The sequence below is a fragment of the Trichoplusia ni genome, chromosome 11 (genome assembly GCF_003590095.1).
Source record: "Trichoplusia ni isolate ovarian cell line Hi5 chromosome 11, tn1, whole genome shotgun sequence".
In the NCBI taxonomy this organism is placed as follows: Eukaryota; Metazoa; Arthropoda; class Insecta; order Lepidoptera; family Noctuidae; genus Trichoplusia; species Trichoplusia ni.
The window spans coordinates 11,192,879-11,211,136 of record NC_039488.1 but is presented as its reverse complement, the minus strand read 5'-3'; the positions used below and the strand labels follow the sequence as shown (position 1 = coordinate 11,211,136).

Here is an 18,258-nt window from a genome sequence, read left to right as displayed (position 1 = left end):
AGGCAGAACGTGACGTCATGCCAAGTAATAGTCACACCAACTTTTTCAACTTTTCTATTGAAAAGGAATCGATGTTTGAATAATCAAACTTTAAATTCGGATATAACATTTTATTCGCTATGTTTTATTTTATTATGTAGCGAATATTGAAAGAGATAATTTTGAAAGAACTTCTAATATTGTTTGTATATATAAGAATCATTCATTAATCCTATCATGACTATACAGCATACTATTTCATGTAAATAAGTTGTTATACTACTTGTTTAAACCATGAACACACTGTTTTATCTCACAATATCCAAGATGGACGCCGAAACAGGGACAAAGACACGAACACTTCGTACAACTCTTGCGCACATACCGGTCGATCAAATTTTCTTAGGACTTTAATTGTATTGGCGCATCATGTATATTCATGCAGGCACTTTATATCTCTTAGTCTTATATTAGACGGGAATCGATATTTAATGGCTTTCAAGGACGATACTGAGTTAGCAGTCATCCTGAAGTTTCATGATGAAGTGTCCAATGACACAATAATAATATACTGTCAAGTTTATAGTAGAGGCATTTAAGAAAGTCTCCAAGAAATGTTCGTCTTGAATACCGCCTAATACCTTAAATTCATCTTAATTAATTAATTGTTTCAATGATATTTAAAATTGAACATTGTTTCTATCTTGGTTTCGGAAGGCACGTTAAATTATGGGTCCCGGTTGTTATTCATAGATCTTTGACAGTCGTTACAGGTATTCAGAAGCTAGAAAGTCTAGCAACCAGTCTAACTAAAGGATATCGTGTTGCCTAGGTAACTGGATTGAGGAGGTCTGATAGGCAGTCGCTCATTGTAAAACACTGGTACTTACTGTTACTTGTAGACTGGAAGCCGACCTCAACATAGTTAAGAAAAGGCTACGACGATGATGATCGCTTCTATCATAGTATGATCTCGGTCCCTGTTTCAGTGTCTACAATGGATATACGGTCCTAATACGATCAGTCAGGTGCGACTTACATGCGACTGTACAATAATTGGCGAAGGAGGTATTCAATTGGATCCATTCTCCGCTGGTTTATTTGCGAAGCCTTGATTGTATGCCATCTGAATGCTCTCGCACACGAACTTGTATTGGCTCTGTAAGGAAAGATTTTGGGTAGTTAGTTTAATTATTTGAAGGCTAAAAAATAGACGGTGGTAAATGTTAAGGCAAATTCTGAGTTTTGTCAGATACGGAGAAATTCCTCTTTGTTTCCATCGACACCGGTTTCTCAAACACTGTTTATGTTCCTTGCGCAAAATATGAATATGTCTATGGCAAGTCTTACATCGGGATACTGTATTTCACAGTACAAAAGTATTACGTTTGGGAATCTATTTGATAATCTCGGCTAAATATAGTTTGGGCACAACCAACTGACCGCGTTCTGTATGCACATGGGCCTCTGCGCGCGCATGGCCCGCACCAGGTCGAGCGGGTACAGCGGCTGGCGGCGCGCCAGCAGCTCCAGCGCCAGCTCGCACAGTACGAGCGCGCCCGTGCGGCCCACTCCCGCAGAGCAGTGCACTATCATGGGGGGCGACACGCAGCTCAGGGACTCCTCCGAGCCAGAGCCAGCGGACGGGTCCACCACGGTGGGGATCACTGGAAAAAATAAATGTTGCTGTACATAGATGCACACAAAGACGACAGCAAAGTGGAAACTACAGGCCTAATAGACGTACGCTGCAACGATCGAGTCAGGCGGTCCCACGCCGCTTGACTCGTTCGTTCGATCATTGCATGCACTGGCCTCCTTCTGTGATATCACAGAAGGAGTCGGTTGAGCGCGTTGGGGTAACTGACCCCAGCGCGCCCGCCATACGCCGACGTCGAGTGGGGCGGCGCAGAGCCGCGCATGACCGCGCTCTCCCGCCCTAACTAGGGTTCTGGGCGACGGCGCGGGGGTGTCTGTCGTCCGAGTATATTACCCACGGCGGGGGGACACATTCCGTGCTATGGATGCGGTCTTAATATGAGGCGAGGAGGCCGACGCTCTTCACACGTCGGCCTCCACACATCACGAGAAAGTGACCTACCGGCCCGCACTATTAGCCGGTGGAAGCTCACGGACGGTGCATGAAGGATTGCAACGCATTGCCATAGACCAACACAAAAACGCGGATGACGTAGCATTGTCGTTCAGGTTTTGCCAGTAAAAGTCTGACATTACCCATTTCCTCCCCCAAGGGAGGGAGGGAGGGTATCCATGAGGATGCCCCCGCCTTAGCAAAAGGAGGTCTCCTAGAGGTACGATCTATGGTCCGGTCCAAGAGGGGGTAGAAAGTAGCCCCCTCCTTCTGTGAAGCAGCCATGCTGGAAAAGGAGGCGACTGAACACGCGAGGCAAAGACACGCTCCGGACGTCGAGAACAACGTGATGACCCGGCTACCGTAGGTGCAGGCTTGTAGGCGGTGAGTGATAGGCAGCTCACCGCCCGATTAGGACCAGACCCGTGCCGGACTTCCCGTCGTGATCCACGCGCGCCTCAAACAAATGTCAGCCAGCTCTGCGGGGCCCATAAGAGCGTAGCGAGATTATACGAAAATGTTATCGCGACTCCGGTACATAAAGGGCAAAAGAGACAATGTTCCTTACATGGTCTCTTTTGGTTTTAGTCAGAAGAAGTCTCAAACTCTCTCTGTTGGTATACAACAATGTTCAATCATTGACGATAACTTTTTCAATCATATGTTTATAAAATCAGTCCAGCTCTAAATCAGACAATACTGGACCCTTGGTAAAAGTTCAGTGCCTAAGACTGAGACCACAATGGACGTGGAAGATATGACAAAAATAGATATACTTACAACTTACTATATAAAGAGGTATACTTACATGGGTGATTATTTCTCAGACTGGAGCACAGTTGTGTGAAATTGATGAAAGCGGTGGCGTCTTCGGGCACGCCGTGGTCGGGCCACGCCGTGTACTGCAGCTGGGTGACGTTGCGACATGCTCCTGTGTTCTCCTAGAAATAAAAAGGTGTACTTAATTTTATAGATACGGTAATTCGTGAAAACTAAGGTATATAAGACCCTCCGATATAAATTAAAACTTCGCGCATACTGTTTTCTCTAAAAACAAGTTTCGGTAATTTGCAATCAACATAAACAGATATGAATTAGAATTCAGTATACATTTCGAGTACATATAGAAGTCGAATGCACAAAGGTCGGAAAAAACAACCTTTTCAGGTAACCAGTAAAGCATGGGCATTCATCTTTCATCTATAACTCAAGTTTATTCCCGAATCTATATTAACAACTTGACTAACACTCAACTCCTTGACTTTATCAAACAAAATATCCAGATCTATGTAAAATCACTCTTACATACCTTCATAGTCATTTCTCTTCTAACATAATGTCCATGATTCTGTTCACTGGTCGTGAATATCGTCAAACTGTTGGTCGCCTTGAGCGGGGTATTGCCAACCTTGGGCCAATATTGGTGGCACTTGGCCCGTCCCCGTTCTGTCAGTACTGTTAGCATCACTATAAGAGTGCTTTCAGCTTCCCACACCATCTGCCAGAAATCGCCTACGGTTGACGCTAGAGGACCTGAAAAAGAAAGAATATTATTATTTGTGCTGCCCAAAAACATGACGTAGGATACCGGTGACCGATGAATAGTTTTCCGGCTTTTGACATAGGCAAAGCAACAAAGTAAGATATTTTACCATGTAAAATAAAATCGAGAAATTCTTTCAGTCATTAAATGTAGGCAAAACAAAATTTACAGTAATAAAAAATGGATATATATAAATAGTAAATCACACAATACCTTGAGTAGCAATGTAGGAGAGTACCGAATCTGAGTTAGGTATTTCCATATTGATATAAGAAGCGTTGATATAGTCGCCCGTCGGGCCATTTTTCAATATCACACGTGTTGAATCATCTGAAATATAATTATATTATATAGTGACTGAAGAAACAAAACCTGCAAAACCGAACGAAATAACACCGAGAACATTATCATATACTTTTTAACTTTCAAATGTATGACGATTAAACCTATTCCACCACATATAAGTGTATTATATTTCTTTCGAATACTAAAAGACATCTACATGTAGCTTTACATATTTTTTACGAAAGATAAAAAATATCAAAATCCTAGCTACTTCAACGCTATTTAACATTCTAGTTATGACTTTCCAACTCTATATCGAGTATCTATTGCAAACCTGTTGTACTGTGTTATCCACGTCACTATCAAACCCATTGAGATCAGTTATAACCGACTTACATAGTATGAAGTTACTGGTTAAAGGTAATCTTAATACATAAAAAATAATTGTTCTTTAGTCTAGCTAAAAGTTGAGAACGGCTGAACCGATTTGGTTTATTTTAGTCTTGAAATATTTGTAGCAGTCTTGGGAAGGTTTAAATGGTGATAAAATGTGGAAAAATGGAAGTAAAGACCAACAAATTAACAGATTTGAATCGTAAAGTTACTGGAAATCGGAAACAGCTAGTACAAAATAAAGCTTGTGTAAGAAGACTCACAGGGCGCGATGTCCCGGTATCTGTTCTTGTTGAGGTTGTGCGGCAGGCGGGCGGCGGCGGCGGGCAGGTCGGGCAGGCGCCGCAGCAGCGTCTCGTAGTGCGTGAGCGCGGCGCCGCTGGCCAGCCCGTCGCCCAGCAGCAGCAGCGACTGCTCCAGCGCGTCGCCCGCCGCGCGCGCCTGCCCCGGCCGGCACGACAGCGGCACGAAGCAGACCGCGGGCTCCTCGAGGCCGGGCTCTTCAGGGGCGTACACAGCTACGGGAGACAATTTTCTTGTTGAATTTGGTGGCTTTTTGTTGGTGGGAAACAGCAAGCTAAATAAACGTATACGTTTCCATAAAAATATTGATTAAAATTGAATTTAATTTAGGTTTATTGCCTTTTGAATTTTGCTTTTTTAGACACTACTCTACCATATTCTACACATTTTTTTAGATTTGATACGTACGATTTAACCTTTCAAAATTCAATTAATTATTAGAGAAATGACAGTTATTTTTTACAAAGTAGATAAACGAAAAAAATATGAATGGGTAACTAAAACGAAACCTTCAATATCGGACAAAAAATTAATAAGTATATTAATTTTTAAGAATAAATAAATTCGTAAGAAATCTGCGCAAGCGCATAAGCAAGTATATAAACTCACCATTTGGTTTAACTATTAACGTAAGCACTCCTCGTGTATTTCTGATCAGTTGCACAACTTGCTCGTGGTTCAGTTCGTCTACGTTCGTGCCATTAATCGATATAACCTAAAACAGATCGTTTATGAGTAATAAGTCAAATACAAAACAGGATAGACTAAATGTGGAGAAGCTAAGCAACATTTTATGCTTCGTGTTTGCAAAATAAACTATTCTTATAGAGAAGTCTATTCCACAAATACACACAAAATCAACTTATCGCATACCTGGTCTCCCTCCTGCAGCTGCAGCCGGGTCCTACTCGCGACCCTGGACACCAGCACAGGCGCCGGGCCCCCTCCACGCACATTGAACCCGAACAGTCCGTCCTGTCCGGGTTCCAGCCTGACCTTGACCCCGCCGCAGACCTCCGCGGAGCCCAGCGAGTTCAGGTCGTGGCCTGAGTGCCCGGAACCCAGGCATTCTTCGGATCCAGATTCGGATTCGTCGACGTAGGAGAGCGGGATGCGGAGTACTCGTTCTAAGAAGTCGCCCTCGCTGAAATATGAGAATGATTTTGTAGTTTTATGATGGTGAAAAAGTGTAGATATTCTGTGAAGATGATCCTTGCTTACTACAAGGTAAACAACAGAAAATATTTTTACAATAACAGTAGATTTTAAGTGCATACGAAAGTTGTTTATAATATGGTCGAAACTGCACATATAAAGAGAGATCTATGTTCAAAAATTGTCCTTTGCATACTATAAGTAGTCCGTTGCTCTTTTATCTCTTGACAGTTTATCATTTTGAATTGGTGGCTATGATCGTCTACTTTGTATATTTTTTCTTCTTAGTGAGAAAGAACGCGAGTGTGAGCGTGTAATTAGTCTCTGATCTTTTGACAGTTGATCATTTTGAACGCGCAGTTGTCGTCATTGCTCAGCTAATACTTAGTCCTAGTTGTCTCCTAATGACGTGTGTGTGCATGCTCACTGTATCTCTGAGGCGGGCCGGGCGGCGTCGGTCCAGGCGGCGCGCGGCGGCGGCTCGCTGTGCGCCGTGACGCGCGCGCCGCGCAGCGCGGGCGACGCGCAGCCCACAGAGCGCTCGCGGGGGCGGGAGCTGCTGCGTCTGGGGGGAGGGGGGAAGTGGGGGCATGGGATCATGTTCAACATAAGGAGCACTTCTCAAATTGACTAGTCAGGAGTTAGAAACATAACTCAGGGGTTATGTTTCTAACATAATAGACATTGACAGTGTCATTTTCAAAACACTTCAATAAAAAGGAGACTCAATTCATTTCTATTTTATTTTATTTTTTTTACTGGAAGAATCAATTTTGTTAATAACTTTTACATAAACATTTATTTCCATAAAAATAATTTTGGGTAAGTAGTTTTTAGGCTGCACGTTTTTGTTGTTTTAACAATACCATCAATCAAATTCTATCAATTCTTGGGTCATCGAAATGCCATTGGCGCACTAAGTAGCTTACCTCACAAAGCTCCTATTAGTGGACCGGGACCTCCTGGCGTCCTCGAGCGCCATGGTCTCCGTCCGGGGCACGCTGGGCGCGGCCAGCCCCGCCAGCGCGCCCAGCGCGGCCAGCAGCGCGCGGCGGCGCGGCGCCCGCAGGCGGAAGAACCCGTGCCGCTCCACACTGCAGCGCCATAACGCCTTCGCGGCACGACCCGAGCGCATGTTGAAGCCCAGTACCGTGTCGTATGATTCGGACTGGAAAGGTACATTGGTGTTAGGTATAATTAGGTATTATTTGAAAGCATCATCAATGAGAAGTTTGTAGAGTTATTTATTTTATACGTCCAAAGAAGGAGCTAGGTTTGCTATCTTGTAAGCTTTGGAAGATAAGCGCTTGATAACCTACATTAAATATGCATCTACTCGAGATGCTAATAAGTCTAACTACTTTTTTTACGAATCTTATCACGTATCATACTGTTTGATAAAAGCCTCCGAATTTTGACCCCAGACTATTCTATATTAAGCCACTTTACAAGTTCCATATTATGATACTCATGTGATACTACCACAGTCCTCTAAGTCCGTACTTAAAATATGTAATAATGCAGGAAGTGTGAAAAGTTTTGATAAACAAAGTTGTAAACTGAACATATTTATACTTACAGGTTCTCGCTTCAGCTGTATAAAGAACTGTTTCTTCTTGAAGGAAATCTTAACGATTTTACTCCAAGAGAACGTGTTCACTCTGATGTTGTTTTGAAACACGACGATACCTATTGATGTGACACCAATAAATATGTCCTTGCCGTTGTAATCCTGAAAAAGCAAAAGATAACAACATTTAATATTACTACACTCCCAAATTACGATAAAAATACTTAAAATTCTTCTGCGTCGATGAAATGCTCAAGGTATTGAAACTCTTTTAAAATTAGTCGTACCCTGCGTTACATTTAACGGTTACTTGAACCGTACATTCACCCGAAGACGTTACCTTTTCATCAGTAAATGTGCTTACGTGGCTTCTGAAACTAATATACTCCATGGACTTTTGATTCCCCTTGTTTACTTGTATAGAGCGTGTGTTATTTTTCTCCTATATTGAGATGGGATAAAGCATACCTTAGCGGGATGTGACTCGACCCCGTAACAGTCCAATCGTTTAGCGTGTTCCAGGAAGTTCGCCTCTGCGTCTGCAGGCGCCTGACCTTTATGCAGTTTGTGAAGCTCTCGTATACGTCTCTCGTCTTCTGCTGTCTGCTTGGGAAGCAAGCAGAGCTCGGAGAGATAGTTCGGTGGGTGTTCTGATACGTTGTAGTCACCTAGGTCCGCTGGAATTTAAAAAAAGATATAAGATTGACCGTAAGAATTGGCATGAGAAAGGGGATGCGTAAGGGAGCAGTGGGAGGGAAGGAAGGCTGTAACAGATGATAATGTTGATGATGAAAAAAGTGAAGAAACCCGTAGAACAAACTAACCTGAAGAATACTACAGTATTCAGAGAGAGAGAGAGAGAGAGAGATAAAAGAGTAAGGCCCTTGCCCTGCAGTATTATAGAAATTAGAAAGGGATGGATGAAGTACACCGACTTGATTAAATGACAACATCGATAGATATTGCAGTGAATTGTACGTTAAACTGTATATTGTTTTTTATATTGACGTGACGAATAAATTGCACAATAGTTGTTTTTTTTTTTTAATAAATAGTAAGAACAATTTTAAATAACTAATTGACGACGTGGGTCTTGTAAAGTGACGTAGTCGATTCTTTTTGACCCTTTTACAATACTTGTTATTATTATTACGTTCGTATTATTACGCCCCATTTAGATAACAATTATTAATATATTAGTCTCAACACTAATGGCAACAGTATAACAGCAATTAGAGCATTATTGAGATTTTACAAAATTTACAGGAAAATGTTGAGGACAAATTAAAAATAGATGTATACCTAATCAAATAAACTATTCTAATAAAATACTATACTAATGTTATTAAATACGCAATAATAATATATTAAAGCAACACAGATTCTGCTATGTTAGTAAATTGGAGTGCAAAGTCAAATACCGTAGGTTCAAATCTCGGCACGCACCAGAATCATGTACTTATTACTAAGTATTTATCACTTGCTAAAAAGAAGGAAATATATATTTTTTTTCGAAGGAGTGCTATTTACCACTTTATGTGACTTTACAGAGACACGAGAAGTTTTAAAAAAACCATGGCTACAGGTTGTACATAACCCATACGATAAGAAGAAGAACGATGCGATTTCTGATAGCCGCAAACCTGAGTATAACTTTAGTCTTTCTTTAGTCATAGAAACTATCGCAAACATGGGGTATGATTGTTTTGTGGTGTGCAGTAGTTTCTGGAGATTATCTTCAGCTATAGGGCACCAGAGTTTTTGGGTGACTTAATAGTTTAGGGCTACAACAATTACAACAGTGATTTAGAAAAGTTTGGGCATATCGATGAATGATTAAAATTTATAAAACACTTGTCGACTTGAAACTAGTCGGGCAATCGCGATAAATACGCATGAGTAAACCATTAAAACTTAATGAATCATACCCACGAAAGTTACCTACTGCAAAACTATAGTATCGTCTCATACGGGAATTAAACTAGCAGCACATTGCGCTCTGTTAATTGGCGTATACACCTTTGCCCAGAACCATTGTCAATCCGTGCCCTAATCAGTCTAAAACAATGCCCTGATAAGACATTAGCTACCTATCCCTTAAAAAACCCAGTAACTTCAATTATTAACTACTCGTAAATTTCCTAAATATATTTAATCAGCCCATTACATATTCACGCAATGATCTAATTGATAAACAAAGATGGAATTAAAATAATGATGTTGACTAAACACATTCAATGATGCAATGAGAGCATATAAACCTTTGCTTGCATAGCAAACTATACTTTGTAAACATAGATATAAATTGTGACGTCATCTGACATCCAATGACTGACGTCATATAATTGTATGCTGTGGTTTATCTAGGAGATATTATTGTTTACTTTCAAGTAAGTACTTATTATATGAGCACAAAAACGTCAATTCGTGAAATTTCTCCCCAATATTTTGGCCAAATGAAACATTTTGGCTTTAATATGTATAATTACCTTATTATTTTTTTAAGCCTTCTAATCTTTCTAGGTCTGTTTCTTCTATATCTGAATTGAGAAAAACACCAGTTGTTCACAATGAGTTTTGACCATCACAACATATGTGCACAGATGTGTATTTTAGTCTGTGCTGTACGCAGCACACGTTCACATATTTTTTTTAAAGGTTCCTTATTAAAATAAGGATTTTTTAGTGTAACATCTTTTTCTGAAGAGAGAACTGTCTGTTCAGTGCGCAAATTTACGGATAAATTAGCGGTACGAGATAGTCTAAGAGTTCTGCTACTGATCATATAACTTCAAAAATTTACCTTGAACAGTAAACGACGCTAACAATAAGGCAGTGTTCTTCGGCGCATTAATACGTCCGTCTAACAATAGTTTCCGCAGTTGAAGGCACAGCAGGTATCTCGTATACTCCTCGGCTAGTCGCGACGGTTCCGGCGGGTAGAAGCGGACAGCCAACCAGAACTGAGCGTTGGCGCCGACTTGTTTCTTCACCGACTTCGTGCTGTCCAGCCAGCGCTGTAAAAAAGTAATGAATAGTTTATTAAAGGAGGCCAATTTTCTATGAGTTTTGGTTGTTAGTTGATGTCAATAAAGGTTTCTTAACTCTATACTCGCCTAATTATACTATACACCTAGAATTTAGTCTTCAGTTATTTTACCTTTAAGCATAGGCATTTAAGAGATCCGTAAGTTTTTTTTTTTATATCATCATTTAGTGCCCTTTTGTCAATAATTTATGGTTGTTTTCTATGAAAATAACGCGCCAAGGTACAATAAGGTACTACTTAGGTACTAGGTGTGCTTTAAACCTGTCAAAATATTTTGCCTACGGAGTTTCACACTATTCGAAAGACGCTATGTCAGCAATAATAAAATAACGATATAACATTTTAAAGACATTGTTCGGAATATTAGTACGTGTAGGATGTACCTGTATTTCTTTTTTCAAGATAAACAACTAAGAATGTGAATGCGTCAAAGCCGGGTGACATTGGCCAATAAGTCATTAAGCCGAATGCCAAGATCATACCAAGAGCAGGAAAATAATAAAGTAATATGACAAATCAACTGCTTCAAACAAAAATACTGCGATATTTGTATAAATATTTTGGACTGTCTTTTGTCATTCACAAAGAAATACAAGCGAATACATAGGACTAATATTTCTTTAAGTCTTTAATTTGATGTTTTGGAAAAAAAATACAAAAAAATTGTTAGGTGATGGGAGGCATTCTTTGTGTGGATAGAAAATCAGTCTCTGAAGTTTTGGACGAAAAGAAATAAAAACGTATGAGTTGTGTTAGCTTAAGAATTAATAAAATAATTGTATTAAAGCAGTTTTAATTGACATCTGTACACAAGTTAGATTCTGCCTTTTAAACTTTTAAACTAGGTAGTTCTTTTAAGAAACATTTTGACGCCCAATTTGTGACTGTGTCAGTTGCTAGGAAAAATTATAGGTTATGTTAGACAAGTAAACATACGTTTATAAATTACGAATGAGTATGTAAGAGTGCAGCATTTTATATAAAATCTTCTTTAACTTTTATCGCTGATTACAATAAAACAAAGTTCGTTACTGACATGGCAAGATTCGACGCGCACCTCATTTAAGAATACTACAACAAACCTTGACTAAAAGGAAAAGCCGCCTATAATTATAATTAACTCTAACACATAAACGAAGATCAATCAAGGCCTATTAAATTGAAATGATAAAATTCGTTCAAGTTACATGATAGCAAGCATGCAATATGGACAGAGGGTCTACCTCCACCTCTTACTTACTTACAGCTTATACAAGCAATATGGATTGTTGACTATGCATTGACACATCTATACCTTTCCGAAACAAATCATAAACAGACATTTCTGATTTTTTTTTAGCTGGACGACAAAATACATTTTCACTTATCATTATGTCAGTTTCACCCTGAAGGACCTTTGAACGAACGTTTAAATTGGTATGGAAGTAATCACTAAGATACTAATATAATTGAATATTTGAAAATCTTTGATTAACATGGCATCATTTGCAACTAGGTAAACTCATTGACTTCCTTCACCCTTGGCCTTGGGCAGATGAAGAGTTAACCGGACTCAGTTAAAAGCACCGGAATATTACTCCAATACCTAAACGCAGGGGGTCAAACAGAAACGCTTGAGCAGATCACAGCGTTATGTTTGAATAGCCAAATACAATGTAACACTATGTATTACATAGTTGCAATTATCACAGAGCACGATAGCCATCGACATTAAATTCCGTTGCCAATGATATAACCTGATTGATATATCTTTAATGAATAAAAATATCTATTTATATATTTTTCCGCTTAAATACTACGAATTACAATGATTATATAATATTATCTTAGATTGACGTACGTTTTGTTTATTTTTGTGGAATTATTAAACATTTTCCTTAATTAAAGTTAATACATTCATAAATCATGTATCTTATCAGGCTTTACAATAAAAACATATTTTAGGTTCATAATACAATGAACTTGTACTTAATAGTTAAAATATTATAATAATTTTCTCACATTAATGCAAAAACAGAATTGCATAATTCGTACAAATCGGCAGCGGTTCCGGTATCCATTTAAAATGAAACCTTGAATCGTTTAGTAATTAGTGTCGAGTTAAAAAACAAACAGGATGCCAATACATTGTGTTAATTTCTATGCTAATATTCAATTAACTACTAAAAACTTATGATTTTGCTTGCGCGCAAACTACAGTCTTTGACGTTAACAAGATTTTCAACATTAGACCATATTTAAATACGAACTACAACATTTGAATAGCAAAATATCTCTGTGACAATATAAATAATGTCTTCCTCTTGGACCCTAAAAATAAAAAGGGAGATTTTGTCTCCTCTGTTTTTCCCACACTCTTTCGTCTTGCGTCAGAAAAGACCAGCTGAAGTATTCTTCTATGCTTACACATCTAATGCTCTATACATATACACAGTTCCTTTACGTATCACGTCACATATGAGTCGCGTCATTCGCAAAACATTTAGGGTTCTCAGAATCGTTATTTAATATTGCCGATGGTCAGTTTCGTCTTCATTCACATATGACGCGCGGCCATGGCGTACGTTTCTACACGTACTGCGCTTGCGCAGACACACGTATTTTCTTAGAAACCTTAAACTTAAAATAAAAACTTAAAGATATTTAATGGTTTCTTACGCAAAATATTTTTTAAGCATAAGTATCTACCTATAAATGGCTTTGGTAATAAAAGGTAATGGGTTTTTCTAATACGTATCAAACGGTGACTAGGATTTTACAGAAAACCTGCAATATTTCCTCTGTACATCATAATTACTATTTGGATTTTTAATTTATGTACAATTTATTTTTACCTGTTGAGCAAAAATTTTAGGCAAAACCTGGTTAATATTTAAAACAAACCCGTTTAAAGCGAGACCAGGATACGCATCACGCATCTTAACAGCTGTTAAAAACATAATACTTGGAACAGTCTCAACGTTACTGCCGGTGACTCACTGCATGACACTTGAATATTAAAAATCACAGACATATATGACTAGACACTTAAAGGATTAAGTGGAAATCGGATAAATATGACGCATATCATGTTTCCGATCATGTGAACCGTGCCTTATAAAGGATTTTTTAAAGCGCCACTTGACGGATTGCGAGGTCATATTTTTTTCGGAATTTCAAAGACATCTCCCGCTTCGGGTTGAGCGAAAGGAATGTTAGACTTTGTGAGAACCTTTGCCCTTTGTTCACCGGTGCCGCTGTAACCCTTTCGGACAATTCCAGTGGCCAGGCAGGCATAAGCCTAATATGCTAGGCGTAATAATAGGCTTCACAGATAACGATGCTATCTAATTTTTTATTCGTAACGGTTATTTATTGAGTATTGAGTATTATTATTGGTAAATATTTATTTCTTCAACTAGTCAACATACTTTACATACAAGATAACGAGATAATAGTAATTTTATTTAAAAAAAAGTTACTACGCATGTTTACGGCAGCTGGTGACATTAAGGTGCATTATCGCGTAACATTGTTATGAACCAACTGATTTCCGATTAAACCAGCATCACGTTATACAGAGTTTTTTTTCAATTTAATTACACTAAAAAAGCCTTAGACAACAAGTGTTTAAAATACATCACCATAATATTAGGAAACAGCTGCCATTTGTTCCCATAAAAAATCATCAAGTTTGGATCAATAGTTTTTTATTTGGAATCGGTTGTATGTTTATAAGACTGACCGGAACAACATCGGATTATATAGCATAAGGCATTCTTATAATGAGTTATCAAGACACGAACAATGGACCAAATGTCCAACAACACACTTATAGATTCACATACACTTATTAATTGCATCATTTAAATAAGTCAATGTAAACTAGACCTTAACGAATTTCATGCGAATATGTTAAATTGTTTAAGAAAACATTAGAATTATCAGAATTTGATTAGAACATTAGGAAATTATTTAATGAGTTACAAATGTTTCGGGCTATGCACCATTTGTAATAATTAGTTTAACGAAGCGTTCATTTACTTACATCCCTGAAATATAATTAAGTTTAACTCAAGATTTAAAATTGATTGACATTTTCGTAATGTGCGAAAAGGTAAATCTGTGTGTACTGACTTTTCTGTTGCAATTTATCCTCAAAAATCTGATTTAACAGTAGAAAAATTAATGTACTGGATACAGGATACAGATCATGACTTCAAAAAGGAAATTATTAGCTTCTACTTAATCAACTTTATTGTAGTGATCAATGCTTGTTGCATTCGTGCATTGTCATCATTTTACCTACCAACGGGCATTTCGATTCCATTCATCCTATTCAAAAATTCGATTTCGCAATAACAAAGCACTTAATTATGCTATGTATTAGATAAATATTGATTGTACCAAGCAATTGCAGTGAATATTTCGTCATATAAACAGTAAACAAAACTGGAAGGGCTGTAATGTCAACAATTAGCCTACATAATATGCACTGATAGACAAAAGAGGATGAATATGTTTATAGATAGGAATGATATGTGTTTTGAACCCTTATGACCCATATAGGTACCAGGATAAACGCTTTGGACTAAGGAAAACTATGTTATGAATATAACTATGTCATTGATTCGGTAACATGATTTTGTTGTGAATTATTGTGTATCGATATTTGAATGAGGGATTAATTGTATGCCCAATTTTGATACAAGGTAATATAAGATACATGATAAATACATTGTGGTGAATATTATTTCATAAGAACAGTATAACAATACCAGCCTAAAATATTATAACAATATTTTCTTTAGCTGTCTGTGACTGTTGGCATATGGAGAATGTATTGATCATTATGCCAGCTCACTGTTGGTTAACACTTTGAAATACCTACTAATATTTGAAGTACCTACATTGATGTTTTCTATTACCATTTATGAGTAGTATCTTAGAATAATAGCAACATGAAACTAGTAAAAAAATCATATTGGATATTAGTACTATCAGAACTTACTGTTATTTCAGTGTTTGTAGCACTGGGTGGAGATCCATTCTCCGTAAACTGTAGCCCGAAGTAATCCTTCTCAACTAAATCTAGATGTTGGTATACTTGTTCCAGTAGTACACATCCTTTAGCCTTTTTCTGTAAAAGGAAAAAAATATGATTGTCCATTATTATATAAAGGAATGTTGGGTGAATACTAAACATAACTTAAAGCCATTGTTTAATCAGATGCCATTTTAAATACTTGTAGGTAACAGTAAATAAAAATACTGAAAATATGCTTTATATCTATAATAGGTACCTAAGCATGCCATAATATTTCCTAATTATTCTATTTTTTTATACTATACACAGAAAGCGCAGTATATAAATACAAATAATTATCATAATTGCCTCTGAAAATTTGGGTTTTACTTAGCAAAATATAATAAATGTTTATGGATATTTTTTAAAGTGTGACATGATAGTCGTATTTGTCTTATTACATGTGAGTTAAAAAATTTGAAGCATCTTTCTTGCCTTCATTGAAATGTTTATTATTTATTTATTTATCAGGAACAATATACATTGTGTTTGATACATTACATTACATACATCATCATTATTAATATTAAAATAAATTCTCAAGTGAGCATGCAGCAATAATATTAAATGAAAAAAGATTAATATAAACAATAACAAAATAAAATAAAATAAAGCATTTTTTTTTTTAAATAGAAAATTGGTGTGTTAATATTAAATTATATTTCATTCACTGAGTACAAGTTTTTACTTAACAGAAATGCTTTGAGCTTATCTTTAAAAGAGCTAGTATATAACGAAATCTTTAAATCCGCTGGCAGTCTATTAAATATTTGTACAGCTTGGTAATGAGGGCTATGCTTGATAATATTAAAATTAGGTACAACTTTATTTTTTAAGTCCTTTCTACGAGTGGTTTCCCTGGCTATTCTTTCTTCCTCAGACTCGTATTCATGGATATATTTTTTTAAATTAATTAACAACACAAGTATGTATAAGCTGGGCAATGTTAGAATATTTAAACGCTGAAAATGGGATCGACAGCTTTCTCTTTGTGTAATTCTTACAATCGTACGTATTGCTCTTTTTTGGAGAATGAAGGCTCGTTGAGAATTATAAATGTAGCTTTTCCCCCAGAACTGTATACTATATCGAAGTCTGGATTCGACGAGAGCATAATATACCATCTTTAACTGTTCCGTATTTAATTCGTCTCTCAAGGTCCTCAAAGCATAACACGCAGATGATATAGTGGAGTCTATGTGTGCTAGTTCTTTTTTCCAGTTTAGCAGGTCGTCTAAATGGATACCTAGAAATTTAACTTCTCTCACTAATTCTATCTTTTCATTGTTAAGGGTTATGTCCATAGTATCTTTATTGCCTGCAGTGGTTCGAAACAACATTATGTTCGTTTTTTTAATATTTATTATTAATCTGTTTGTACTGAACCAAAAATTAAATGCTTCCAGTGTAGTATTGACCTTGTCTGTTAGTTCACTAATACTTTATACAGTGGGTCAGATAATTTTCAAGGTCATTTAAGATAACAAATTTTGTTTCATTAAATTTATATAGGGTGTTCTTAGTATTCAGTCTAGCTTGTACATTTATGTTACATGGCCACGAATAATAAAAATGTCATTTACAATTTTCTGATTTGAATGCATTTCCAGTCTATGGATTTATGATATAATATTTTTATAGCTACTTTAGAACACTATGAACAGAAAATAAATTATCAAAAAAATATTCTGTAGTATTGCTTAGTACTGTCTATTAATATTTAAATGTACATTTTTGTAAGAGACATGGATAAAGAAATTGATTACACTCAATATTGCCTCATTATTTACAAAAAGTCATATTTTACAGAACAGAAACAAATCATAAAACTATCTTATTTAGGTACATTAATCAACAAGTTTCATCTAGAGGATATTATAACTGTCATTTAAGTATTCAGTTCTACAAAATCATACAGATCTCATATATCTCATCATACAGGTCAGAATTTAACTTCAGTGCATTCTGTATAACATTATCAGACTTTTAACTGATATTAATTTCCTGTGATATTCCAACTATGTATGTGACATTGCTACAATATATTGAAGCATGATATCCAAGACTTGCTCTGCACAAAAGTATTTCAGAGGGCTATTCAACAAAATTGACTGGAATGGATATTGTGATAAGTACAACATTACAAACCTCGATTTGAAAGGAGTGCTGGGTTTCATCCAAGAACTGCACGGTAACATTGAAGATGTTGAGCTTTCGTTCGCGCGCCAGCTCCGATGCGCGCACGTTATACGTCCCGCTTGAACTGCTGAACGCGCGTCTTGATACACTCTCTATCATCTCATCAATTAGTCACCAAACCCACTGTTCTACCGGATTCCTGCCGCACGAGTCAACGCCCGACGAAGGCGAAACTCCACTATTATCGCGTAACAACACTTACGAGTCAATTACGTATTATCGAAGTAAAACCTCAATTAACCTCGTGAATCATTGTGGACCTTCGCAACGACATGTATTGTCCGTACTTATGCATGAACGGTATTCCCGACACATGAAGCGGCCGTGACGTAATATTCTACACAATTTTTCGTCCTGAATGCTTTGCAAACATTATACTCATGTTTATTATTATTGTCAGATGTTCGGTCATGTATTCCGGTGCTCGGTTATTTTTATAACCAATCAAAAGCTTAAGACACAACGTTATGCTAAAAAGATCCTTATATCCTAATATAGGCTGTCCTTGTTTAAATTTCTATTTATAAGTTAACTATTTTCGTCAGATACTTAATAAAATCACTGAGGTGCTGATAAGAAATTCCGCCATATTGGTATCAGGCAAGCTAGTGATGCGACGATTGAA

At 37.2% G+C, this 18,258-nt stretch overlaps 1 protein-coding gene across 1 annotated transcript; it reads right to left on the bottom strand.

Moving 5' to 3' along the window:
- Positions 1 to 880: 880 nt before the first annotated feature.
- LOC113498538 (tyrosine-protein phosphatase non-receptor type 4) lies at positions 881 to 18,258 on the bottom strand. The gene is made up of 15 exons (XM_026878571.1): positions 17,583 to 18,258; positions 15,360 to 15,488; positions 10,124 to 10,337; positions 7,789 to 7,997; positions 7,330 to 7,482; positions 6,680 to 6,918; positions 6,178 to 6,315; positions 5,469 to 5,739; positions 5,205 to 5,310; positions 4,556 to 4,810; positions 3,828 to 3,944; positions 3,381 to 3,604; positions 2,880 to 3,012; positions 1,423 to 1,646; positions 881 to 1,138 (listed from the first exon to the last, which is right to left on the bottom strand). Exons 1-15 carry the CDS (start codon positions 17,730 to 17,732, stop codon positions 1,052 to 1,054), a joined length of 2,649 nt encoding a protein of 882 aa, XP_026734372.1. The 5' UTR covers positions 17,733 to 18,258; the 3' UTR covers positions 881 to 1,051.

Coding starts and splice junctions, on each gene's coding strand:
- LOC113498538 (XM_026878571.1), bottom strand. CDS start 17,732: ATGATAGAGAGTGTATCAAGACGCGCGTTCAGCAGTTCAAGCGGGACG. Junction 5,311..5,468: donor AGCTGCAGGAGGGAGACCAG/GTATGCGATAAG, acceptor GATCTGTTTTAG/GTTATATCGATTAATGGCAC. Junction 1,139..1,422: donor CCATGTGCATACAGAACGCG/GTCAGTTGGTTG, acceptor CTTTCCTTACAG/AGCCAATACAAGTTCGTGTG.